The sequence below is a fragment of the Desmodus rotundus genome, chromosome 6 (genome assembly GCF_022682495.2).
Source record: "Desmodus rotundus isolate HL8 chromosome 6, HLdesRot8A.1, whole genome shotgun sequence".
Taxonomy (NCBI): Eukaryota; Metazoa; Chordata; class Mammalia; order Chiroptera; family Phyllostomidae; genus Desmodus; species Desmodus rotundus.
The window spans coordinates 13,978,967-14,004,957 of NC_071392.1; the positions used below are offsets into that span (position 1 = coordinate 13,978,967).

General features: G+C 46.1%; 1 protein-coding gene across 8 annotated transcripts in view; it reads left to right on the plus strand.

Moving 5' to 3' along the window:
- The window catches only part of OSBPL3 (oxysterol binding protein like 3), a 154,653-nt gene extending 130,262 nt beyond the window's left edge, over positions 1 to 24,391 (plus strand). For all 8 annotated transcript variants that reach the window (XM_045197313.2, XM_045197312.2, XM_045197311.2 and 5 more), the window contains 7 exons: positions 6,627 to 6,690; positions 9,520 to 9,598; positions 10,772 to 10,916; positions 13,679 to 13,823; positions 17,019 to 17,145; positions 18,933 to 19,055; positions 22,051 to 24,391. In XM_045197313.2, the coding sequence (XP_045053248.2) occupies positions 6,627 to 6,690; positions 9,520 to 9,598; positions 10,772 to 10,916; positions 13,679 to 13,823; positions 17,019 to 17,145; positions 18,933 to 19,055; positions 22,051 to 22,147 (780 nt within the window). In that variant the 3' untranslated portion in view covers positions 22,148 to 24,391. The remainder of the gene's footprint in view (positions 1 to 6,626; positions 6,691 to 9,519; positions 9,599 to 10,771; positions 10,917 to 13,678; positions 13,824 to 17,018; positions 17,146 to 18,932; positions 19,056 to 22,050) is intronic.
- The last annotated feature ends 1,600 nt before the right edge of the window (positions 24,392 to 25,991 follow it).

Sequence of the window (25,991 nt, forward strand, 5' to 3'; positions counted from 1 at the left end):
TTTCTGATGCTTGACGGCACAGCTTGCAACGCTGTAACATTGGCAGCATCCAAAATACCTGTCAATAAGGAATTGTTTGGCAAAAAATGGGTACAAAGGTACTGAAAATAAAAATAAAAAACAATTCTCCTCCCTGGTTAAGGCAGTGACTGAACATGTCCATCCACCATATATCCCTAAATGACCCCTAGGGACATTAAACATGATTGGTTTGATACATTACTCTCTGGCCGATTCTTAGAAAACTGAGGGGAAAAGGGGTGGGGTTTTCTAAAGTATTATGTTTCCTTCCTGTCATGTGCTACCTTCTTTATAAATGGATGTGCATTATGAGGGTAGGAAGGGAAGGGGGTGTGGCTGGAGGCCTATGAAGACGGTGCTGGTCGTAACTGAGTTACAGGCAGTGCTCTCTGAAGCTCAAAGGAGAAAGGGCTCACAGCAGTCCCCAAGCACAGTGTCCGTGGCTTTCCAGCCAGAAGCTAAAATGAGAAGTTAAACACTGATATTGGGGAAGTAGGGCGTTGAATCAGTAGTTAAAGAAATACAATAATCTGATTCAAATTCATCTGGGTTATTTCAATACTTAACCTAAAATGGGATGAAAATATAATTTGGTTACCATGGCATTATGTGCACTCATGTGAAAAAACAAAGGCCAAAAATAGCCCCAAACTACAGCCGACAATCAGGATAAGATGAGTGGGTACGAGAAACAATAGTAATGTGAGCTTGTCTAAGCTAAGCTTCAACCCTGTGAGCCCCTGACAGGACAGAGCCAAGTTCAGGGTCTGCCTGTGTATCTCTTGCAGTGGCAGGGAGAGAGAAAGCGGAGCTTCCGGGCACATGTACACAGAGATGGAAAGAGCGTTACATAACGTAGTCTTCAGTTCCACGAAATGGATCCCAAGGAAATAAGCAGGAAAGAGATCTGGGCATTGTTAGTAGCATAGGGTGTGCTGGGTATAATGTAGACCTGCTTTCAAATCCTCACTCCACCCCTTACTCTGCATGTGGCCTTGTATTAGCGACTTAAATTTCCTGAGCCTCGGTTGTTTCTTTCTTTCTTTCTTTCTTTTTTTAAGATTTTATGTATTTATTTTTAGAGAGGGTGAAGAACAGGAGAAAAAGAGGGAGAGAAACATCAGTGTGTTATTTCCTCTCACGTGCCCCCCAGCTGGGGACCTGGCCTGCAACCCAGGCATGTGCCCTGACTGGGAATCCAACCAGTGACTCTTTGGTTCGCAGGCTGGCACTCAATCCACTGAGCCACCCCAGCCAGGGCTCAGTTGTTTCTTCATAAAATAGGAGTGGTAGTGCTAGCTCATCAGCAGCAGTAGGGCTTAGGTGAAATTGTAATACACTGCTATATAGAGTATTATTGCACTAAGGATCATAAGCGTTCAGCACATAGTTACAGGCAACTTTAAAATCTTTTTAAATATACAGTATTAAGAATAGTAAGAGGAGTGTTGAAATAAGATATACTATATCCACGCTACTCACTCAAGTGCTTTGAAGGGGGCCCAATGTCACTGGTGTGTCTCTGAGAGAAAGCCAGCGTGGGGCAGCCAAGAGTCCTCACAGCTGGCTTCCCCGGGGTGATACCACCCATCCTGATCACGGCGGAGCCACCTCCTGTGTCTGGAATTTAGCCTCATGGCCTTAGATAGTTAGTTCTCCTAATACACCCAGGAGTGGGTGCGTCTCTCTGAGACAGAGCCGCACTGAGGTTACAAGAGACTGATACGTGAATCACAGTGCTGCCCTGCGCCCTCACTGTGAAAAATAGACCTGCCGCGGGGCCCAGAGGCTTTGTCAGCACGACCAGGCATACTTTCCCCAGAGACAGATCACTCAGGAAGCTGGCACTGCAACCATCAGCTGAGTGTGGTGAGAGAGAGAGGTGGCCGTTTAATTCAAGGGGACAGACCACCCACTTGCTGCTTCCGGCCCAGGAGACATCGAACCTTCCTGGAGACGGCACGACCCTGCCCTCGCCCTCTATGTGCAGGAGACTTGGGCTTTCAGAGCTTGGGGACTTCTTTGCCTTCTTGCACCTCTACATTGTGTAGAGGTCACCAAGTGACTAACATAATAATCTGGGAAGGACCCCCTCATTAACATTTGTGGGGTGGAATGTATTCTAAGGAAGAAGGACATTGATGGAAATTGAATCCCCAAGTGAAAGGAACTGGAAAGTAACAAGTAACTGGGCTTTCCTACTGTGTTTTCTGGACATCGTTTGAAAAGGGATGTCGGTGCCTTTCCTCCAAGCCCTGGGTTTTGTCACCTCGTGGTTTCGGTGGGCACATGGATGTTCGAAGTGGTCAGTGGTCAGGGAGGCTGAAATGCTTCCCAGAGCTCAGCTGCACTGAGCTGTGTTGTTTCTCTCCTAACAGACCCAAACATGCGATGTCAAAGTGACTCATGAGGTCAGAAACCAGAGAACACATTTGCTCTTCCAATTTTCCTTGTAACTAGGCATGCAGAGTGCCTTATGCTTTTCAAACTTGTGCAGGGTCGGTCTTATTTGATCTTCAAAATACCCACAGTGTGGCAGGTGAGGAGAGGATCAGTTACAGGCGGGGATACCGAGGCTGAGGGCAGTAGCATCATCCAGTCCCCCTCAGCTAACGCCCTTTGTTCCTACTCCCCTGTCCCCTCTCTATCTCCTTTTTGGGGATCTCTTGTGTAGGTTTAGTTGCTGTGCCTGAGTTTATCGGCTGCCTATGTGAAAATAGCCTTTTTTTGTACTGTTCAGATGACAGGATTTTGTCTGCCTTTGCCACTTAAACCTTTCATCCTCCAGACTCACGGGAGGACTTTGTTCTAGGCTCCCGTTGTGGGCTGGCGGGCGGCCTTTGTGGGTGGGGCACTTCCAGGAGTCAGTTACAAACATCCCTGTCGTTTGTCCACCGTCTCAGGGAAGGAGCTTCCTTTGTGCCAAGAAATCTGATTCAGCCTTTGCTTTCTAAAGAAGCCCAAAAAGAGGGAAATTCAGAGAAAAAGGACTCCCTCGCGCTCCTCAGGGACTGAGGCTCCTGCTGCCTGGCACAGAGCGAACACGCGTTTGGAGCTTCATCCGTGGCTGGAAGGCTCAGAAAGCTCATTTCAGTCAGCTTTGTGTCTCTGCATACCTTTGGGAAAGGTTCGCAGTCTAAATTTAGGATGTGCAATTAAGCTGTTACCTAAAAGTAGCTTTTCCTAATTACCTGAAACTTCAGGTGTCAGGTCCCTCTGCTCCTGTCATCTTAACCATTTACCTGCCCTGCCACGTACTCTCAAGAGTTTGCGACAGGAACGCTGAATGGAGTTACTGAGAGTTACTAAAATGGGAGAAATTCAAGTAAAGTGTTTTTTCCTTTGCTCCACGGGCTCAGCCCTTCTTCCTTTTCTGTGATGCATCAGGAGAACTTGACCAGCAATGCTTGGACAGACTATAAATAGCCCTGCCTATCACTTCTCTCCTTGCACCCTCACGTCGCCTCTCTGAAGACTTCTTTTATCTAGTAGAAGCCAGAGGTATTTACTACCGATCACAGCGACATCTTATTTAAAGACACTGTCAGGGGCAAATTCAAGCTGTTCCAATAAAACTAGCAGTGAATTAAATGTAAGGTGACGAAACCAGTGCCTCTCCATTTCTAGGTCAAGTCATCACATGTTGTTTATTTTTTGGTTTTTTGCAAGAACCCATGTGTGTATCAAATAAGAGATTAACTCTGAACACAGGGGAAGAGAAAATAATTTGGTGACTGCATGTTCCGCCAGTCAGGCCAGTGTCTTTGGCATCATTCTTAATAGCTCATTCTCTTATAATCCCCATCCTATCCATCAGCAAATCCTAGGGCCTTTGTGCAGAAGCCTTCCTTCCAAAGCCAGCTGTTTTCACTGCCTCCCTGCTGGTGCTGGCCACCTCGCTCACGCCACCGTAATCAATGAGGGGGATTATTGCAGCAGACTCACTGTCTGGTCTCTCGTTTCCAGAGCAAGAGCCTCGCTGCAGCCAGAGCGATTGCTGCAAGTAGGAGGCACTTATTCTCTAAACTCTCCAGTGACTTCCCTTGTCACTTGGAATAAAAGCAGAAGTCTGTGGCCCACGATGCCCGCCAAGATGCCGCCCCCAGAAACACACCCCCTCCTGCTTTCACTCATTCAGCCTCAGCCACGCTGCCTGTTTGCTTCTCCTAAAACACACCAAGCATTTGCCAGCCCTGGTCAGTGGCGGTGTCTTCCGCCTGGGACGCCCTTCTCCAAGCTGTCTGTGTGGTTCATGCACTTATCTCTCTTCACCCCAGAACTTTCCATTATCGGTAGTCCTGCCCCAACTCTGTCTGGGACAGCACTACCACTTACCCCTCCCCCATCTGAATGACTGGCTTTATCCTTAACACTGGCACTACTGACCAATTGTGTACTTAGTTCTTTATCGTCTGCCTCACCCACTTCTGCACGGAAACGTCGACTCCACGAGGGTGAAGGTTTTTGTCCCTCACTGCTTTCGCAGTGACGGGGACAGCACCCGGCATCTCGTGGCCATCAGTCATGTCTGGTGAATGCCATGCGCAGACTGGCCACTGGGTCCCCTCCCTGGATGTTGTTTTTTTTCACCTAGCACTTGTTCTCTTTCCCACAGCTGCCCTTCGAGGACAGAGGTGAGTCAGGAACTAGGACTATATAGTTATGCCTTGGGACAGCTGCAGAATTGATGTACTTATGGGCTATTTTTATAAATCCAAAAAAGAAAAACTTACAAAATACACAACCATTGAAATAAACTGTTTTCCCATCTGCTTCTCCCCTTTTGATACATTCAAAGCATAAATCAAAAATGATTAGGTCAGGGTGAAGAAAGCCTCCAAATATATAAATCAATCACCGGAATTCTTCACCAACAGGGGACCTCACTGATGCAGGCTTGTAGAAAGAAAACATGCATATAAAAACCATATATACTAATTTCCTGAGTGTTTGGGGATCCTTACCAGTCGGGGGAGAGGGATGCTAGAAAACCAGTCTAAACGGGATTTAGGCAGTAGGCTAACAGAGAGTGTCTGCTCCAGGGCCAGGTCAGTTCGGACTCCAGCTAAGAATCAGGTGCCTCTGTGGGTTACCACTGGGTTAACGTGAACAGAAACTGAACACGAAGGCAGCCTCTAGGCTACCCTGTCCCTGCTGTTCTCTGCCTAGGGGGGTGTCACCCAGAAGTGGTGTTCAGACCGTGTTCCTCATTGCAGCTGAGGGTCCAGAGCTAGGAGGACTGGAGGGTCTCTTATCTCCCCCACAAGCCCTGCTGCGAATTAAACGTGCTGGTTTTACCATTACTTCCTCCCTGTTGGTGTGGTGGGGAACCCTTTCTTAACCTCCCTGGTTTCCGTCCCCTTGTTTGTAATAGGAAGCCTTTGGGCTGAATGCCCCAAATGTAACATTCTTTGCTAAGGACCAGCTAACAGGAATTTCTGGAAACACGGCTGGCACCGTGACTGGTCTCACTGTCACTGAATTAAGATAACCGCACCTGTACCAGCCGCGTGCCTCCAGTTCCGGAGGCGCCAGCTTCTCCTGAGGGCCTTCTTTAGCCAATGGAACAGAAGTAATGGCTGCAGCGAGGAGAGGCGGGGGCGGGGGCGTCTGCTGCAGGGGACTCTCCTTCCTCGAGTGCAACTGCGTATTTCCTCAAGTTGCACGTTTCTATCTTTACCGAAAAGGAATAAAGTTTTTTTTAGCAGATGACTAGTATTTCTTCAATGATTGTTTAGCTCTTTGTAGAAACATGATTCTTTTTTAAAAATTAGCTTGAATCAGTTCCTGTAGGTAATTTGCAAAGAGGTTGGACTTGTGACTTTCGAAAGAGTGAAATCTGCTAAGCCAAAGAGTTTTATTTTTATTGAATTTATTGGGGTGACACGGGTTAACAGTATTACACGGGTTTCAGGTACACAATTCTACAACACGTCATCTGTACACTGTACCACGTGTTCACCTCCCCAGTCAAGTCTCCTTCCATCTCCACTTATCTCCCCTCCCCTCCTCCCCCCTCTTTTGTCCACCGTCACTCCCCCCTCCCTTCGCCCGGGCTATCACCACACTACTATCTATGTCCCTGAGTTCTTTCTCCTTTCTTTTTCATTTTGCTCAATCCCTCCACCCCCCCCCACCACCCAGCAAAATGAGTTTTTGTGTTGCTTAGAAGTAGCATTTAAAAATATTTATGATTTGACAATTTAATTAAACGTAAGTACTTTCAGAACAGCTAATAGGGATTTTGACCTTGGCAGACAATGTGGATTATAGGGTTCGTGAGCGTGCAGCGCCTGTGTGCCCCTGACTTTATTTTCACGTCTTTCCAAATGTGTGTCTGTCCTCATCACTCACCACCTGGCTGCTTTTCTCCCAGGTTTCCAGAGGCTTCCATTCACCCAGTTTCTTCTCATCAGTAATGAACTTGAGCAAATCGAAGCTGGCCGCCCTCGGGGCATCCCCTGAGGCCAGGCTGGTTGAAAAGAAACTGAAGAGGCGCCGAGCATTGTTACATCTCAGTGGGGGGGGGGGGGGGGGGGAAGAATGCACTTCCTGAGACACAAAGTTAATAACTTCTTTCTGGTTTTGGCCTTTGTTTCCATCAGGTCAGCCACCATCCACCTATCTCTGCTTGTCACGCGGAGTCGGGGAATTTTGTTTTCTGGCAAGGTAAGGTGCTAACTAACATATTTGACCCCCATTATTTTTTGCGATGTTATAGATTTGTGTTATAAGGAGCTGCTGTCAAATGCTTGCTAAGATTAAAAGTGGGCCCTGGACTTGGGCTCGCCGGAAGTGTCTGCACATGTTCTCACCTGTCATCCCTGAACAATAACTGATATTTGTCTACTTCTCAGCTGAGGGGTCAGGAGGATAATTCAGTTGTTCCCGCTTTTAAAACAATTCTCAATCCTGTGGTCTCCACCATTTTCCTGTAACCTTTTCTCTGACATGTTCCGTAGACACTTGAAAGGCCTCACATTTCAAAAGACTCAAAACACTCAGCTGTTTATCAGAGTCTAGATGGCAGGGGAGCTTGTGCTTTTAAATTTTTTTAATTTTATTTCTAAAATTACATTTTACCTTGCTGACTTTTCTTCAGTTTGAGAGCTGTTCCTTTTGGATTTGGGAGGGTATGGGTTCTGAAGAATAAATAAGGCTACAAATATTTTCTAAGTGGACTAACGAACTTTGTTAACTCATTTAGTTACTCAAAAGTCAGCGTGTACTGTAGAACAAACATGTAAGCATCCTGGGTTTTCAAACAATGGGCTTGCATCAGTTTTAAAGACATTTTTCTCTGCTAACAGTGCAAACACCTGATTTGCCACGTTGCCTTTAAAAATACATCTATAAAATTTAAATGATATAAAGGAGTATTCTGTGAAAAAAAAAAAACCAAAACCTTTTTCCTCACCTCAATCTCTCTCTGGAGGCAATGAATTTTACCGGTTTAGGTTATAAGTACCATGGTTTCTTTTCTGAATCTTTGCTGCTGAAGTTTGGAATTGAGGTTTGATTAGAAACTCTCTAGCTTTCACTAGAAGCCATTGGAAATAATTCTCATTAGGAAATAATTCTCTAAACTCCTACTTGCTAAGCGTCATTGGCCTCGTCAGCACGTGATGGTTGTGTGTGGCGTACTGGGACGGGTTTCCCCAAGCAGTTGCAGTGCGCTCCTCACTGTACTCAAGCTCCTCCTCGGCTCCCTTCTCTCTTTCCGCATCAGCCTTTTGGGGTCATCTCACCCATGTCCACAGGCCCATGGCTCCCAAATCTTGCTTTTAATATCCAATCTGGCATTTCTCTACCTTTTAATTAGGTTGTTTAGACCATTTACATGTACTGTGATTTTACTGTAGTTGGGTTTAAATCTAGCCTCTTGTTTTGTTCATTCTTTCTTTTTTTTAAAGTATATTTTATTGATTATGCTATTAGAGTTATCCCATTTTTTTTCTACCCTTTGCCCCTCTCCGCCCAGTACCTCCATTTCCTCCAGCAATTCCCCCTTAGTTCATGTCCATGGGTCGTACATAGAAGTTCTTTGGCTTCCCTTCTTTTTTTTTCTTGCCTTTTGGACTGAGTTCCTTTGCTAGCTTATTAGCTATACCTCTTTGTTTCACTGCTCAGTTGTTACTTTAGGATTCATATTACGTATCTTTACTGTATCACAGTCTACCTTCAAATACTATGCCACTCCACCTGTATTATAAAAAACTTACAAAGTATACTTCCATTTCTCCTACCCTAACCTTTGTGCTATTGTGGATGTACATTTTCTTCATGTGTATTATAAACCCTGCAGCACATTGCTACTGTTTTTGCTTTAAATGGCCAATTATCTTTTTCTCGAGGCACCTTTATCGAGATAGCCAATGGTTTTTAGTATATTTACAGAGTTGTACAATCATCACCACAAAAAGTCAATTTTATAACATTTTCATTACTCCCAAAGAAACCTATTTATCAAATCCCCTCCCATCCCAACTTCCAATTTCCATGGGCCTCTTTCACTCTTGGACAATCACTGACCTACTCTCCATAGATTTGCCTTTCTGGATAGTTCATGTAAATGAAATCATTTAATGTGTGACCAGGGTCTTCCTGGGCCTGCTCTGCCTCTGGCCTGGCCCATGGCCATGGCCCCCCTGGCCTCCCTGCTGTCACCTCTGCCCCCTGTGGCCTGAAGCATCATACAGCAGCCAGGGGGGTCAGTGGTCTCTGCCTTTCTTTTTCTGTTCCCCGTCTCCCTGTTGACACCACCACTCACGCAAATTGAAGAAGTCTGAAATTAACCACAAGTTCTCCCTGTCACTCACACTCTGCACCGAATTTGTCACCCAGTTCTATTTCTACATCTTTACTGGTTCCAGGATCGTTCCCTTCCGCTCCATCCCCACCACTATTGTCTTGGTTCACCTCATCCTTGTTTATCCCTTGAGTAACTACCATAGCCTGGTAACTTCTCGCCTGCTCCTCCTCTCTCCTGCTCCTATTCCGTTCTCCACATTGCTGCCGATTGCCTTTTCAGTTAGTCCTCTGCCCAAACAAACACCTTCTCTTCCCCCAGGGCACACAAACCAGACTTCCTAGCCAGGCTGCAGAGCCCACCTTTTGGTACCCAGTCTGTCTGTCCTCGCTTCCCGCTAGACAGTCCGAGACCGATAGGACCGAGCCACACCCTGTGCCCTCCCTTGAAACAGCAACGCCTCCTGCCTTCAGTTGCTTTCCTCTGCCTGGTGGCCTCCTGCACGGCGGCCATTCCTTCTCTCTGGTGCCAGTTCACCTCACAACATAGTCAGTTGTATAGTTCTCCCGAGGGACCTCTCCCGGGAGGCACTGAATCTCATACAAAGGCACAAAGTCACCCTATATGGTAATGGGTTTTATTATGAAGAGTGGCCTGTATCATAATTGACTATTTCTGTGGCCCAAGAACTCTTTTATCTACCTAGCTCTCCTGCTGAATGTGTAACACTTGGTATTATTTTATTTCAGACGTGAGATGGAAAAACAAATTCTGGGGCAAATCCCTGGAAATTGTTCCCATTGGCACAACCCATGTGACTCTGCCCGCGTAAGTGCTCCTGTGGGCGGGAACTTTATAGAATTCAGGGCCAAGATAACGGCTTTAGGACGGGCTGCCCACTGTCCCCCCGAGGCATTGAGTGGTTTTTTCTCAATCTGTTTGACAGTAAATTCAAACGTTCCTATTTTGACAGCCTCACATTTTATTTCCCTCAAATGAAAATGCTTCCTGGAGACCAAAGTCCCCTGAAAAGATGCTTTCTGAAAACTCATTTCTACTTTCTAACCAAGTTAAGAATGGTGGTTTTTCTTTAACACTGGAGTCCTGTCTCACTGTCAAGGTTTCTTTTAAGGAAGATCTGGCCTTGATCTTTCAGGGACTGTTGATACTTATTCATAAAACAAAACATGGCCTCTGGAAACGGGCTCCCGCGATCCGTGTGCCCTCGTTCTGCTACTTACTAATTGCCAGTCCTTGGGAGGTACCTTCACCTTTCCGACCTCCAGTGCTGTCACCTCTGAACTGGGGTAATCAACCCTCTACTTCATAGGGCTGCTGCGAAGATTAAGTAGATAGCATGTGCAAAGCACGTGAAATAGTACTCGGCCCGTGGTATGTGCCATGTAAGTGCTTGGTCTGATTAATATTACCCTCATAATTATCATTTATCTCTGTGAGTAGTGTCTGAACACTTTCTCATTATAAAAGATTTAAGACATATGTATGTTGAGATTTATATATAAGATATATGTGTGCACACCTATATGTGCATATATTTATGCACATACATATATGTGTACCTATATGTGTGTGTGCACACATGTATGCATGGGGAGAGAGAACAGACTGTGAGTACCATCCCCCATTGCCACTGCCCTTTCCTAGTTTGGGGACTTCAGGCAAGTCACCTCTGGCTCTCAGCTCCCTCCTGTGTCTGAGGGAGTGGGTTGTCTGCGGAGATTACCAGCTGTAGAGAAGCCTCCAGAGGCACCTCCTGGAGTGCCCGCCCAAGCCTGACTGCTCCCAGGTCCGTGGCACACACGCCTCCCCGGAGAGTAAAAGCTCAGGCCGCTCAGTGTGGCTGAGCAGCTCCATCCATGCTGGTTCCCTGGGCGCAGGCATGAGTGATTCCCGACACGACTTGTTTGTTACAGTAGCGTGCCTGGCTGTGTGCACTGCGGGCTCTGCTGAGAGCCGTTCCGCTCGCCTCTCCCCCTCTAGTTTCGGAGATCACTTTGAGTGGAACAAAGTCACCTCCTGCATCCATAACATCTTAAGCGGGCAGAGGTGGATTGAGCACTACGGAGAGATCGTCATCAAGAACCGGAATGACGATTCCTGCCACTGCAAAGTGAATTTTACCAAGGTGAGCTGGTGGCCCTGGGAGCTCTGGCCCGGGAAGGACCTCAGGGCACAGGGTGTCTTGGGGAACTTTTCACCTTTGCCTTTGTGCCAGCAGACCAGCAACGCCAGGGGTTCTCTGGTCCCAGTCCACCTCTGTCACCTGGCCATGGCTCCTCCTGGCCTCCTTCCTTCCCTCTGGTCCGTCCTCAGTGCAGCAGCCATGGGGAGCCTTTTAAAACCAGCCATTGTAGGTCCTTTGCTACAATGTGGATGAACCTTGATGACATTATGCTGAAGGAAATGAGCCAGATGCAGAAGGGCAAAAATACTGTGCGATTCCATTCTTGTGAGGGACCCACATCAGTCAGAGCCATGGGGACAGAAAGTGGAATGCTGGTGGCCAGGGGCTGGGGGCAGGGCCTGGAGAGTGAGTGTTTGATGAGCAGAGGTTCAGTTTGGGGGGATGACAATTTCTGGAGAGAGATAAGGCAACAGTTGCACAGCATCATCATTGTACTTAATGCCACTGGATTGTACACGTACAAGTGGTTGAAATGGTAAGTTTTGTTATGTATGTTTTAGTACAATTTTTTTAAAAGGAGGTTGTGTCATATTCAACCAAATCTCTGACAACTTCCATCTTTCTCACAGTACAAGCTTCATCCTCACAGCGGCCCACAAGCCCCGCCGAGTCTGCACTCCCCACCCACCCTTCAAGCTCACACACAGGCACGTGCACACACAGGCATGCACACACACGTGCACACACAAGCATGCGCACATGCCTCCCTCACTCCTCTCCAACCTCAGTGTCCCCGTCCTTCCTCACTGTGGTCCTTGGGCCACACTGGTCTTCTTTCTTTCTCTTCGTCTTCCCTGCCTGGACCCCTCTCCCCAGATCCTCACACCACCTTCCCTGCTTGTTAGTCACTCTCATATCCCATTTTCTCCAAAGTAGTCACCACTGCCTGGAGTTAGCCTGCTTCCTGTGGGTTTACTTGTTTATCTTCCATTCCCCACGCCCTCCTCGCCATCCCTGGCCTCAGGAAAGCAGAAGGCTGGTCTGACTTGCTCAGGGCTGCAGCCTGCAGCCTGGAAGTGGTGCCTGGCACCCAGCAGAGGCCCATCCACAGGATGAGTGAACAGACCGGCCTGAGGCAAACGTGTGGAACAGTCTGCGTACCCTCCCAACTGCCTTGGTGGCAGCCCTCCTGCACCTCTCCTCCTCCTTCGATGTCCTCTTGCTGAAAATCTCAAGTACTTCAAAGGGCCTGAACGTGTTACCCGCCTTAAAAATATTTGCATTGAGTTAAGATGAATTCTAAGCTGAGGTGTTAGGTTCTCATCGTGGGATTTCATGGGGTACCCTCTGATCTACCTGTAGCTGGTGGGGGCCATGATGGACAGGTAGACTGGGGTCTTTCTTACACACTGCAAATCAAACTGGGCTGTAGTCAGACATAAAGCTAGTAGTGATCTGACGTTAAAGAAAAATGGCCTTTATCTAAGCTCTCTGCAAAAAAGCTTCATCTAAGCTCTCTGCAAAAAAGAAGCAAAAGGCAGCCTGGAGCGGAATCTATGCGCTCTTCCTGCAGGGACTAGCTGCCCAGCTCTCAGCATTGCACCCGAGGAGATGTGCTGGGCTCGTGCGTCTGCTGGCCTCCTGGCACTTGGTCACCTCAGACCAGAGTGTAGGTTTCTGTAGCCACGAGAGATGAAGAGAGTTCGAACGCTGGCCGTGTGCCTGGTGTTGAAAGAGAACCTGAAAGCAGGTGCCAGCGTTGCCTTGGAGCAGGACCGCTTCCCGGCTGAGGCCCCATCCTATTGCCGGCTTTGGATTTGTTGGCAAATACGTGTAAGAAAAAGGCCTGACACCTGCCTCAGAACAAACTGAAGAGCCTGGACAGTATTTTTATCTTTCTTTCCTCAGTTTTGCATGATGTGAGAACTCACTTTTAAATTTCTGATTCAGGTCAAGATGTTTACCACAGACTTGGAATGGGGAAGCCAACCCATCAGAATATGGCCTGAAAATGCCACTCGACTTTATTGGTTTCCAAATATGGATTCTGTTTTGGCTGAAAATAGTAATAGGATTTTTGATTTGTGGAGTAATGCCTTCCCTTTTTCTAGTGGAGACTTTTTTAGGGCAGCCCGGTTAATTGGGAAATTTTCTTTTTAAAATCAATTCTAGGAAGTTGGAGCTCCCTCTGCTGGGCGTGGTGTAGTACTGCATAAAACCTCAAGGCTGAGCTGAGCTGACCTGAGCACCTGGTCTCAGACCGGGTCCAACCACAGTGTCATATGATGGGTTGCCTCAGGTTCCTGTGGATTGGATGAAAAGATCTAGATTTGGGGGTGGGGGGAATGATAGAAGAAACGGAACATTTGTTGGTTTACAAAGCAGCCGCCTTTATTGGTTTACAAAAGACTGTCTTGTCCCTTTGAGAAAAAAATGACGGGAGGTACATTTCTTTCCTGCTGCAGTTATCAGACCGCAGAGAGAGCCAGGGAACCCCCGCTGCTCCAGGGGAGGGGGCTTGGGGGCTAGCCACACTCCGCGGCTCTTGGTTCGTTGAGTTGCAAACTGTAAATAAAGGGTCAGCTGTTAATTTTTATTACATAGTTAAAGGCATAATAAAAATGGTAGAATCCAGAACAGGCAAACTATATGCAGCGTAGAATTATCCTTACGGTTCTTTCTTTTCCCCTTCCCCCCCTTCTCAATGTCTGTAATAAGTACACCCCGTAATACTAACCGGACAATGCCTGCTTGACTCCTAGGCCAAGTACTGGAGCACGAACGCCTGTGAGATCGAAGGCACCGTCTTCGACCGGAGCGGAAAAGCGGTGCGCCGGCTTTTTGGGAAGTGGCACGAGAGCATCTACTGCGGCGGCTCGTCCTCGTCCTCCTGTGTCTGGAGAGCGAGTTAGTACCGGGGACCAGCCCCAGGCGGGGGGACCGTGCCGGGGGGCTGCACATGGGTGGGCATCCGTGACCACCGGCGACTCCGGCGGCAGGCTGGGAGGTCCTGAGCTCTTATTCCCAGAGCGAAGCCATGGCTCCTGCACAGTCACTCCGCCTTCCCGTCAACACGCATCACCCCTGCGCCTATACTGGGCCCTAAGAAGGGGTACAGTGAAGTGCAAGAAGTGATCCTAGGGTCGGACAAAGGGAGAAATGTTCCCGGAAAAGCAGGGTGACCCGGGGGCACTACAAGAGTTAGGGATCTCCCAGGTCCGTCCAGCCCCACAGGCCACTCCGCTTGCTCCCGTCATTCCACAGGGATGCTGAGCCCTGCAGTCGGCCTGGAAGGAAGGACCAGAGGCAACCAGACCTTCCTAACAGGCCCCAGGACATTTTAAGACTTTAGTTCATGTTCTAATCTGATAAGTATGTTTCCTAGTCGTGGTCATATTAAAAAAACATTATTCTGAAAGATCACCATGAGGAAGCTTTAGGCTGATCAAAACTAGAAAATCATTCTAATAGTGGCTTAAACCATTAGGATATGTGCTGATAATTAATAATAAGGTGGTGGGGGGCCCCAGGGTTGAGGAGAGGTGACTTGCCTGTGTTGGGGGCACAGGTCAGGGAGGGCGCATTCCACCACTCCTGATATGGCAGCCACGTTTCCCTCCTGGATGTACATCGTTGTCACACGTCACTGTCACACCCCCACGTGACAGCTCACAAAGCAGGGAGAAGGGAGGACAAAAGAGCTTTCTTCACTTATGCCCCACTTTTCTCAGGAATGCAGTTTCCTCGGATCCCCTAGCGAATGTGTCTTTACATTCCGTCAGCCTGAAGCGGGTCCAAACCCATCCTGCAGCAATGCTGGGCACCTGGGTAGCCAGGAGAGCGTCAGAAGGCTTTAGATCCATCCCCTAGGGAGGACACAGTGCCACCAGACCGGAGCGGTTTCCCATTAGCGAGGAGGAAAGGGAGCTGACTGCAGAAGAGGCAGCAGTGGGTAGCAGCCGCCTCGACCTCCATCGCCCAGGTCACCGGGAAGTCAGCATGAGCTGGCCCCAAAGGCTGCCTCCCTGGCTCCAGAGGCTCAAAGGCGCACGTGGGATCCGGCGAGGAAGCATTCCCTTTCCTTTGCTTGACGTCTGTGTCCCAGAGCAGGGCTACCATCCCCTCTGGGGGTTAGGGCAGCACTTGGGCCCAGAACGCTGTATAAGCTGTTACTGCTGTTGTCGGCGTTTTACTCACGGACTTTCTCTGCCTCGGCCATGAGCTTCCCGGCCCATCTCCAGGCAAAACCACCATCTTCAGTCTGGTGGGGGGAGACGGGGTTGGATTTCTGAGGGCACTTTAGGAAGCTTTGATATGATTTCATACTTAGGATACGCAGAGAATTAGACCTAGAATTTGACAGAGGACTTTGGAAACTTCCAGAAACGGTCTGTAGAAAAGTTCGCGGAACACGTTTGTATTTGTATATGTGAACAAATAGAGCTTAGCCTATGAGAGATTTTATTAGTCTAGGTTTGATTTACCCAATGTAAATTTGGGGGTTTTTAGCTTGATTTTTAGCTGGAATTCAAGTTAGGGCAATACACCTGAGTTAACCTGCTTGGGCTGCCATAGCAAAATACCACAGACCTGGTGGCTTAAACAACAGAAACTGGTTTTCCCACAGTTCTGGAGTCTGGGAAATCAAATATCGAGGAGCTGGAGAATTTGGGTCCCGGTGAAGGATCTTTGCGCACAGCCACAAGACCAGGGCCAGCCCCAGCCCTCTGACCTCATTTAACCATCCTTACCTCCTTAGAGGCCCCGTCTCCAAAACAGCCACACCATGGGTAGGGCTTCAGCCTATGAATTTGGGGAAGATACGGACATTCAGTCCATGACATTCTGCCCAGGGACCCCAAAATGCATGTCCTTCTTACATGCAATATATATGTATCCCATCCCAACAGTCAAGCCTCCCAAGGTCTTGCCTCATTTCAGCTTCAACTCTAAATTCCAAAGTCTCATTAAATCTCATCTGTATCAGGTGGGGGTGAGACATGAGGTTTGATTCATCCTCCCCAGCTGTGAGCCTGTGAAACCAAATGTGCTTCCGAAATACAGTGATGGGACAGGCATCCCACAAAGGAGACATAGGAAAGAAGGAAGCGGGGACAGGCCCCAAGCAAGGCTAAAAACTAGCAAGGAAAAAACATTATTGGATCTTAAGGGTCCAGAATAATCCTCTGTGGTTCAATGCCCAACCCTCCGTATTCAAGGCCCTGCCTCCATAGCCCCTAAGGCTCTGGGTGGTGGCAGCCTGGCATGTTGGTGCTGCAGGGCGGCCTCACCCTCTGCAAGGTGGAGGCTGCCTTGCCCCTGCGCCTGTGCTGTCTGGGCCTGTTGTGGGAGTGGCAGCCTGATGATCTCCGAATCCCCTTCAGCCATTCTCCACAGCTCCAGAAGGATAACAGGCTTACCAACGGGTAGCTCACTCTACGGTCCCATCCTCTGAAATGCCAGCAGCCCAACAGGCTGTTCTTTCAGTCTTGTGTTCTCCGTCCCCTTCAGGTCCAGCTGCCAGTGCTTCTGCCAGTGTGATCCATCTTTATTCCTGGCTCTGCTGAGAGGGTTTTTAATGGAAATGTGTAGGATTTGGAAGGGCAGGAGTTAGTGAAAAGAAGGGCAGGTATGGAAGAAGGAATAACATTTATTGAGCGCTTACTAGGGGTTCAGCATTATTGTAGGCAGAAGACAGAGCTTTAGGAGAATTTGACATCTCTCAAATGAAAAATGGATGCTCTAGAGTGATAGTCTCCTTAGTCAGGAAAAATGGATCTAGAGTTCTTTTTAACATATCTATTTTAGTAACAAATTATTTTTCTGGCTTAAACAATATAGAAACTTAAGGATGTTTTGTAAATGTGCTGTGTAACCGCACAGAGGAGGCCTTTTCCTTGTAGGTGGGAGAAAACTTACAGAGAAGAAAATTTAGAGGGAATATTCAGCCCTCTTTGTTAGCCAGAATATTTTAATACAAATGGAAGAGCGTGAAGCTAAGAGAGAAACATTGTAGCTGGTCTGAGATGAAAAGGATGAGGATGTTAAAATGGAATGTAAATGAAATGCAAGTTAGGGATGAATGGTCACTCTTTCTTGTAGATCCCATGCCGAAAGGCTACGAGCAATATTACGGCTTCACACAGTTTGCACTGGAATTAAATGAACTTCATCCGTTGTTGAAGACTTTATTACCACCTACTGACACTCGATTTAGGCCAGACCAAAGGTAAGGATCCTTTTTCTCAATCTTTGTCTCCAGAGCTGTAAAACTCTATATAAACTGTTATTAACAACCCCCAGGCCCCTGAGGAGCCTCAAAAAGATACATAACGTCATCAGGAATAGAGACTTCAACAGGTCCAGGAGACTTCAAGCAATCTTGCCGACGACAGGGAGCCCAGCTCACGTCTGTGTGTGGCATGACCTCTGTTCATCAGGAGAGCCCCATTTCTGTGGACATATCCAGAAATGTTTATTTTTAAGAGTTTTACTGCATTCGATTAAAAAACATTGTGCATTTGAAAGAGTAAAAAGCATCCACCTCCTCCACCCCTAGAATGTAAATTATTTTGGTGCACTGAGATCTAATTTTTGAGTCTTTGTTTGCTGCTAACAAGCTGTGTGACATATGACATGCCTTTTAATCTTCCTCAGCCTCAGTTTCTGACTCTGAAAAATGGGAAGAATTATCTCTCCCCTAAGGCCTTTCTAATTAAGACTCAAAACCCAGAAGGGAAAAAGGGGGTAAAACTTGCCTTTATTTAAAAACACACACATACACACAACACCCTTCTTCGTGGCAAAGTCAATAAAATATAGACCCAGAGACAAAAGATAAATGACAAACTGAGAAGTCTGTGTTTGCTACTCATTCCATGAATTGTTTCTAGATATCAAGATCAACCCATTAAAAAAAAATGGACGTAAGAAAATGAACAGGTCACAAAATCAGAAATGCAGATATCCCTTAAACATGACGAGATGCTTCATCTGACTCAAACAAATGCACGTTTTTCAAACCCCACTGACACGCCGTTTCTTGACCTACAAATGGCAATGATTCGAAGGCGTGACGCTCTGAGCGAGGCCTCAGGGAATGGCGCTCTGGTAACGCTGCTGTAAATCACTAGAATCCCCACAAAGGGCTGTTTGATCATATATATTACACACTCACCCTTCCACCCAGCAATCTCACTTCTAGAATTTCTCCGTATAGGTACACTAACCCATGTGCAAAATGGCAGATATTCATGGTTCTTCCTTACGGCATTAATTGTAACATTAAAAAATTGGTAACATCCTGAATGTCTTTCAGCAGGAAATTGTCAAAATACATTCAGATATAGCCACACAACTGAACGTTGGACAGCCTTGGAAAGTGGAGGTGTCCGTGTGCTATTACGGGTGGGCTCCAAGTCACACAGGGTGGGGCACAAGTAGGTCTACAGTTGTTCGTATGACAAATAATACAGTAATTAATAAATCAAACAAGAATAAACTCCGTTCCGTGTTCTCACAACTATAAAACTATGTTTTCCCCAACCTGTGTTGTTAAATAAAAAGTAAAACAAAAGGAACTAAAGCATAGACAGCATGTAAGCCTGCTACCATTTACGTTTTCAAAAGGGAGGGAAGCGGTAAGAATATACATTCATGTTTGCTTTACATGTATAGAGAATCTCTAGGAGAATATGCACTAGGAACTAGTAACACTGTGGTGGAGTGAAGGGGGTGAGACGGGGGGAAATCGGTGAGAAGAACCAGAGACAAGGACGAATGGGAGACTTTAAGTTACTTTTTATAGATCTGATTTTGGAACCATGTATATATATCACCAATTCAAAAAATAACATCTTCCTTACTCCCTCGAATACCATTCGAAGGGTTGCAGAGGGGTCTCGTGTGTAGGAAAGTGCCTGGAGTATCCGGTTTAGACATGTGTGGTTCCAGCACTAGTGATTGTTACAGTTCCGTGGAATTTGGATTCCTTTATTTTTTTCCTCAATGCTTCAGGTTTCTAGAAGAAGGGAAGTTAGAAGAAGCTGAAATACAAAAGCAGAGGATCGAACAGCTACAGAGAGAAAGGCGGCGGGTCTTACAAGAAAATAACATGGAACACCAGCCGCGGTTTTTCAGGTGTGTGCCCGGGTCCTGTGGGTTATCAGTTCACAGGTACTAGAGACACCTGATGCTTCTGGTATGAAGAGAGTGGACAGGGGTGTCCCCTCCCCACAGAAGATGCTTGATGCTTTGCTGATGTCAGCGTGGTGACAACTCCCTCTGCCTGAGGGCCCAACCATCTGTGACACTTGGCTCTAGGCTGTCCCTCCCTCCCTCCTTCCCAGCTGCAGTGACTTCTTTTTTGCACCCTTTGCTCTGTCCCAGCTGTGTCTCGGCCTCTAGCCCAGTGAGTTCGCACAGGAAGTGGTCAGTCAGTAAGTGCTAGTGGAGAAGCAAGGAGACCACCGTAACCTGGCTCGGGGGCCCGACCAGCTGGTTTAATCCGTGCCTGAGCTTGGTCGCCCACCTCGGTAGATTATACATAGCGACAGACACAAGCAGCGATCACCCCACTGGTTACCAAAATGCCAGGTCCAAGTAGTCTCAGGTGCGGAAGTCCCAATACACTTGGGCTTGGATTTGGAACCCTTCCTCTTCATTTTAAAGTAACTTGCCAAGATGGTCTTGTCAAAAACAGATGTAAAGCTGTGGAAGGGGCATCAGAGCTCATTGGCCCTTCACCCCCCTTTTATTTTTACCTGAGAAGAAACGAAGAGCCAGGGAACAGAGGCAGCTGCAGAAGGGGCCTGTGGGGTGTCCTGGGCTGGGGCCTGGCTCTTGGACCACCAGGCCAAGGCTCTATATGGTTTTAGGGGGTTTGTTATTTATTAAATTTTTAAAAAATCAACATCAAGACACAGTTGCAGAAAAGCTGTAGGCTCCGGCCCAGCCCTTCCGCGAGTCTTATTTTCAGGGAAACCAGGGTTTTGTGGTCGTTTGTGTGGATTTTTGTTGTTCTTGTTGACATTGGTTTTTAACAGGCAACAAAAACACTTTTAGGAGGAATCAGTTACTTATATGTCACAGCAGCAAACTAGCAGAATATAAAGTATGTATTCAAAAACAGCAAACTAGCAATAAGTAATGTTTTATCCCCAAATACAATGCTTTTTCTTTTAAAGTTGATGTGGATTTTGCCAGATCCCTTCTGATTTTTACAATCTCAGGGTGTGAGCAGTTGGAAACTAATTGGCCAGAGTTTCATCCCCAAAATTTCATAACTTTGTATAAATGTTTTAAAAATAAGACCTTAAATTATTTTTTTGAAAACAGGCCACAGATAGGTAAATGGATAGATTAACAAATAGACTGATGAATTGATAAATACATACATATACCCTTAAGTAGGTCAATTCTTTTTTTTTTCTCATAAATCATCTAGTGTCACTTTTAAACAAGGAGTGTCTATAATTATAAAGATGTTCATTACAGTATTCTTCAGAATCATTAAAAACTGGGGGTAACCAAACTGTCTCGAGAACTCAGTAAGGAGATTCATCAGCTTGATGTGGTGTGAAGGCATCACCACTGACTTCACACACCCCGCAGGGCCCTATGGGAAGCGAGCGAGCATTTAAATGCAAAACGTAAAGTGTCAGGTAGGCCTCCTGCATCTAAGAATTGTGTCTGGCACGGAAGGACAGAGCACAGCTGCAGCCAAGGGGCTGTGGCTCCTCTTCCCTTTGATTTATCCATAAAATTGTCAGAGTGCTGTGCGCAGCAAATAAAAAGTTGGAGAGAAGGCATGAGCTCTTCTGCGACCAAGTTCTTCAGCAGTCGCACTCGCTGAAGAACAAGGAAAAACATCTTCAGGAATTTCAAGTGGAAACTAGAGCTTGGGCAGAACTGGGCCTCTTTGTTTCCTGGTAAAGTCTCTGATATGCAGATTGGCTCATTTTAAACACATCCCTCTATTAGAATAGGAAAGCAAATGTGAAAAAAAAAAGACATGTGTCCCTGAGAGTGGAAAAACAGGCATCTCTACTTTTGCTTCTAAAACACATGATAATACCCGTCAAAATTACGAATCCACATTCTCTTTGACAACTTCTTTGACACAAATGTTTAATGTAACTACTCATGTACATATAAAATAGTGTATGTGCTTACTATATTATTATAAACATATTTATAATAGCTAGAGATTGAAAATAACCTTCCATGTGCCCTCCAGGAGGGTTCCTGTTACACCGAGGTTCATCCCCACCATGGAATACTATGTAACTGTTTAAAAAAAAACGAGGAATCTCTTGTGGCCAGAGTCACCAAACCTTTTCTGTAAAGAGCAGATGGTCAGTACCGTCAGCTTTGAGGACCATAGGTCTCAGGAGGGATCACTTGGCCCTGCTAGGCAGCATGACAGCAGCTACACACAGCACTTACGCAGGTGGGCACGGTCACGTTCCAATAGAACAGTATTGCAAAGGCAGAAGGCTGGACCTGGGCCTGGGGCTGTAGTTTCTGACTTTATTGTGCAAAATGACCTCCAAAATATACTGTAATGTCAAAAACTCAAGAGGTAGGACACCACAGGGTGCTACCATTGAGTAAAAAATGGGAGAGGGCAGAGTCCCTGGGTGTGTGTCTGCGAGTGTGCCTGTTCCTGCATGCAGGAGATGTCTCTGAACGGGGAAGCTGATAAGACGTTTGCCTCTGAGAAGACCTGGGAGACAGGAGTAGGAAGAAACTTCTAGCTATTTACCCTTTTGTGCCTTTTGAATTTTGATTTATGTACTATCGTCAAAGAATAGTGAGCCAAGTTGATTTTTTCCAGACTGTTACCACTTCCTATTTCTTTTGTTGTTAATGTTAACGTACCACTTGGTATGAATAACCCAGTCGCCTTAGCTTCTACAGCCCCACTCGGGAGGTGGCTCTCTTCTCGCAGAGAAGGCCCAGGCAGAAATAAGAAGGTGGTTTCCAGCTGGCCCACAGCTCCAGTACTGGACTCCCAGGGATTTTGCAGGCATGGGAAAATGGTAGCGGGCATAGGAGAGGAAAGGAGGGAAGGCAGAGAGAGCAGAGAGCAGTACTTTCAAGAGCCTTCAAGACTTTCTTTCCTCTTCCACAGGAAATCCGATGATGATTCTTGGGTGAGCAATGGTACCTACTTGGAACTCAGGAAAGATCTTGGTTTTTCCCAACTGGACCATCCCGTCTTGTGGTGAAAAATGAAAACCGAGCGATACGTTCTCATAATTCTGTGTTGGCTTTCCGAAGCGACAAACCCATGTCTATATATTTAGAAAATGTTATCTAGAATGACCACTTGTGCTTAGCTTGGCATTGTAAGTGTTCAAGTGCTCTATGTTTTCTTCCGTAGGGTTCTTTACAGTTTCAGATGTTATCATGATTGTTTATACAAATGTAGAACGCCTTGATATTTCTTTTTTATATATAAGTATTTAATAAAAATGAAAGATTCAATGTTAACGTGTGGGTTGCAAAAGAAGCTTTAACACTAATTTTCCAAAGGTTAGGAAAATTCAAGTTGAATTTATGCCTTATAAAATTATGTTGCAGAAAAAAATAATCCATCTCTCCCGGGTGCATTATGAAACGAGAACGCCCAGGTACTCACCCGTGAGGACGCTACCCAGGTTCAATGTGGTAGCTCCATCTCTTTTGCCTCAAACAGCTACTGACTTGCTCATACAGAGCGACCCTGCTGCTGCTGGATTCTGAAGAGTATTTGCATTTGCATTTGCATATGGGTGGTAGAGAGGATGGTGTAAGTTTAGTGGAATGTGTGTTTTTATACGAGGTGCATATGGTACCTTCTTGAAGAGGAAGCGTTTGAGCGCATCCCTCCCTATAGTTTTTATTGCCTTATGTGCAGAATTATGCAGGTCACTGCTCAGAGAAATCGTCATTGATCTGAGAAAATCCCCATTCATTAAATGTCCAGATGAAATCCCAGAGAGGCAGTGGGAAATTTCTCCTAGGTGAGAGCTGAATCCTTGACAAGAAACTCTGCTCTGCTTCCCCCACCCCAGCTTCCCGCCCTGTTTGACCGCATCCCTGCTGAGTGTGGAATGTCCCAGTTCAGTGTAACACATCCAGCACATTCCATGCACCAGCGTGGCTCTGTAAACATTTAGCAAAATAACTGATTGTTTTAAAATACTCTTGTGGTATTTTCTACCTCTTAATAAGCACTGTATTTTAGATCTTGTATAAAAAGTCAGACCATCTGCCTTAGAGACGCGTGGAGAATTGATGTTCTTCCTTTGTGTTGAGCTCTGATAAAGCTTTCGGTGTCTTATCCCTTTCCTGCACTTCCTTCTTCCTCACGTCCCTCTCCTGTGAGTTTTGCAGCAGCCCTGAGTTTTACAGACGACAACTGCCGTAAGGGGAAACTGTGTCTTTGTAAATGTGTCATTTCAAGTTACAAGAATGGAATCTGTGCAGCAGTTAAATTGTGCTACCAAAGCAAATCCAACTTCTGCCCAGATTACATTAAAACCAAAGCCTGATTTTTAAGCCTTTTACTCTGATGTCCATAATAATTCTATGGAGTGTGAAATAAAATGGTGTGGTATAAAAGATGGCTCCTGAAAATATTTTTTAGATATTTAAATAACTTCAGAGCACGTAGAATGCTCTGCAACACAAAGTGGAATAAATACCAGAGGAAGGAATGCATGCTTTTTCAGTGTCACACCACGTAACCAGCTGGACAGTGCTGTTTTCAAAGTGGAGAGGAGTCTGCAAGTGACTAGCATTTTATAACAACAAACTCATCAAATATTGCACTCATCCATTCCATTTCATCAAGATGTCACGATGAACACGATGTGAGTAGCATTTCCATTTCCAAGCTGTTAAATGACCCAGTCAATGTCTTCGGCGTGCACTTTGTTCTTTTCAAGCATGGATCCAGATTCTGCCCCCGGACAGGCAGAAGCAAGCTGTCGATTTCAGGGTACTGAAGAGGAAGACAAATCTGGTTTTTACAGAGTGAAGATAGATATAGAATTTTAGTAATATTGACTATGAAGTAGGTCTGTTCTAGAAGCTGGTTCCAAAAAAGAAAAAAAAAATACTGAACAGATGTAGCTTTGTCCTGCAGTATTTGTAAATTCTTTGTCTCGATGCTCTTATTTCAACTGATACTATGTTGTATTTTGGAATCACAAGGATGAATGGACCAAATATCATCTCTGTAGTCACTTTATTTGAGATAGGGAGGAGGAGGAATTAGAATCTGATACAGAACTGTATGCAAATTTTAAAATCTGCTAGTCTGTACCAGGATCTCTGAAGAGTTTTTGCACATTCGAACTTTGGGGACGCATCCTGACACTACCATCTTAAAGCCACCTTGAGCAGGACATGGCTTCCTTGTTTCCCTTCAGTTCCTATTTCTCAAAAGCACTTTGCCACCTAATTCGTAGTTTGGTGGCTTTTTTTTTAAAATTAAGATGAAGAAAACAGAAACATGCTATTATTTGGGTAGAATTGAGGTAAAAATCCAGTGTCCTGGACTCCAAATCTGATTAAATAATGCCAATCCCTGCACCAGTCGAGACACTTGCCATAACCTGCCTTTTAGTTCCACTTATCCTGTCCCAAACTTATGGTGAATTGCACAGATATCCTTGGAAATGGGACTTGGTGCAGCCCACCACATGGCACTCAGCTGTTCCTGTGGCCGCTGTCGACTCCCCGCAGCGTCCCCAGCTCAGCTGCAGCAGGTCCATTTGGGAAGGAGCCCACAGTCTGCGGTGCAGCTGGGCAGCCCATCGCTTCGGTCCCCAGGCCCCAAAGCCTAGGTCAGCATTTCCCTGAGTCAGATGTACCCACAAAGTCTCACGGCAGCTGCCCTGCTCACGTCACCCCTGGGAGCCAGGCTGGTCCTGGTATGTACGAAGCAGTCCACTTCAGGACAGCAGGACAGCTACCTACCGAGTCCCCAGGATGCCCTCCTGGGGGACTCTGGAGGAGAGAAATATATACAAACCAATGTTTAAAATGTTTTCTTTATCCAGGCTGCTGCTTTTCTCATGCTCTCATTCTAATTACTTCTCATGAGTCATTGGCCTTGGCTTTGAGCACTGCCCTTCATCTGTATTTCCCAGATTTATGATGAGTGGTCTTGTTCTACTATGAACAATGTCGACTGTAAAAGAAAAATGATAAGCTACAAAGTTTGTATTCGGCTGTTGAACCTTGTTGTAGGTCAGCTGCACATTCTATTAATTATGTATGCCTTCCAGCTATCCCAGAATTTCCTCAGACCTTTGAGTTATGCGTAGGAGCAATAAGAAGTTGTTCTTATGACATTAGGGGTAATAGTTCCAATGTATTGGCATAATTTATTTGAATGTCTTTAATTTTGATATTAACACTGGCATATATCTATTTTTGCTACCAGATTATAGCTATTTTCACGGACTCAGTTTTCCTCTGCACTGTATTAATCTATCACTCAATGTTAGTCATTATTTCTCTGCATTGAAACCATGTATCACACAAGTATCTGCAAATCGTGATGGTCTGGAATGCAAAGCATTGTTGGAGACTTTGGTTTTGGGGAAATGCGGTGAATAGAAGTTGCTGATTTATGGTATTCTTGATGATTTGTGATCTTCCTCTGTGACCCTCAGAGGATACTATTTTTTTAATGGATATTTGTAAATCTTCCATCCAGACATTTATAAAGTTGTGTTCTGTTTAAACCCTACCTTTCAATGCACCCCCTTGTGCCTCCCCCAAAAACTCGGACTACTTTGTTTATCCCCCTCATGTAACCAGTCGACTGAATAAATAACATGGAAAATGCCGTCTCCGTCTGGTTTCCCAGGTGGGTGTGCCTGTGTGGCTGCTGAGAGGGGACACAGCCCGAGGCTCTTCTGAGGAGGATGCACACCAGGTTACCTGAAGTGATGGGGGTTGAAAATAAGAATATCCTGGGGCTTAAAGAAATGCGGGACACATACTAGCCCTGCTTTTGGTCCCAACATTTCCAAGCTGTACTACAAATGCACGTCCCCCAACCCTTAGCCCTGG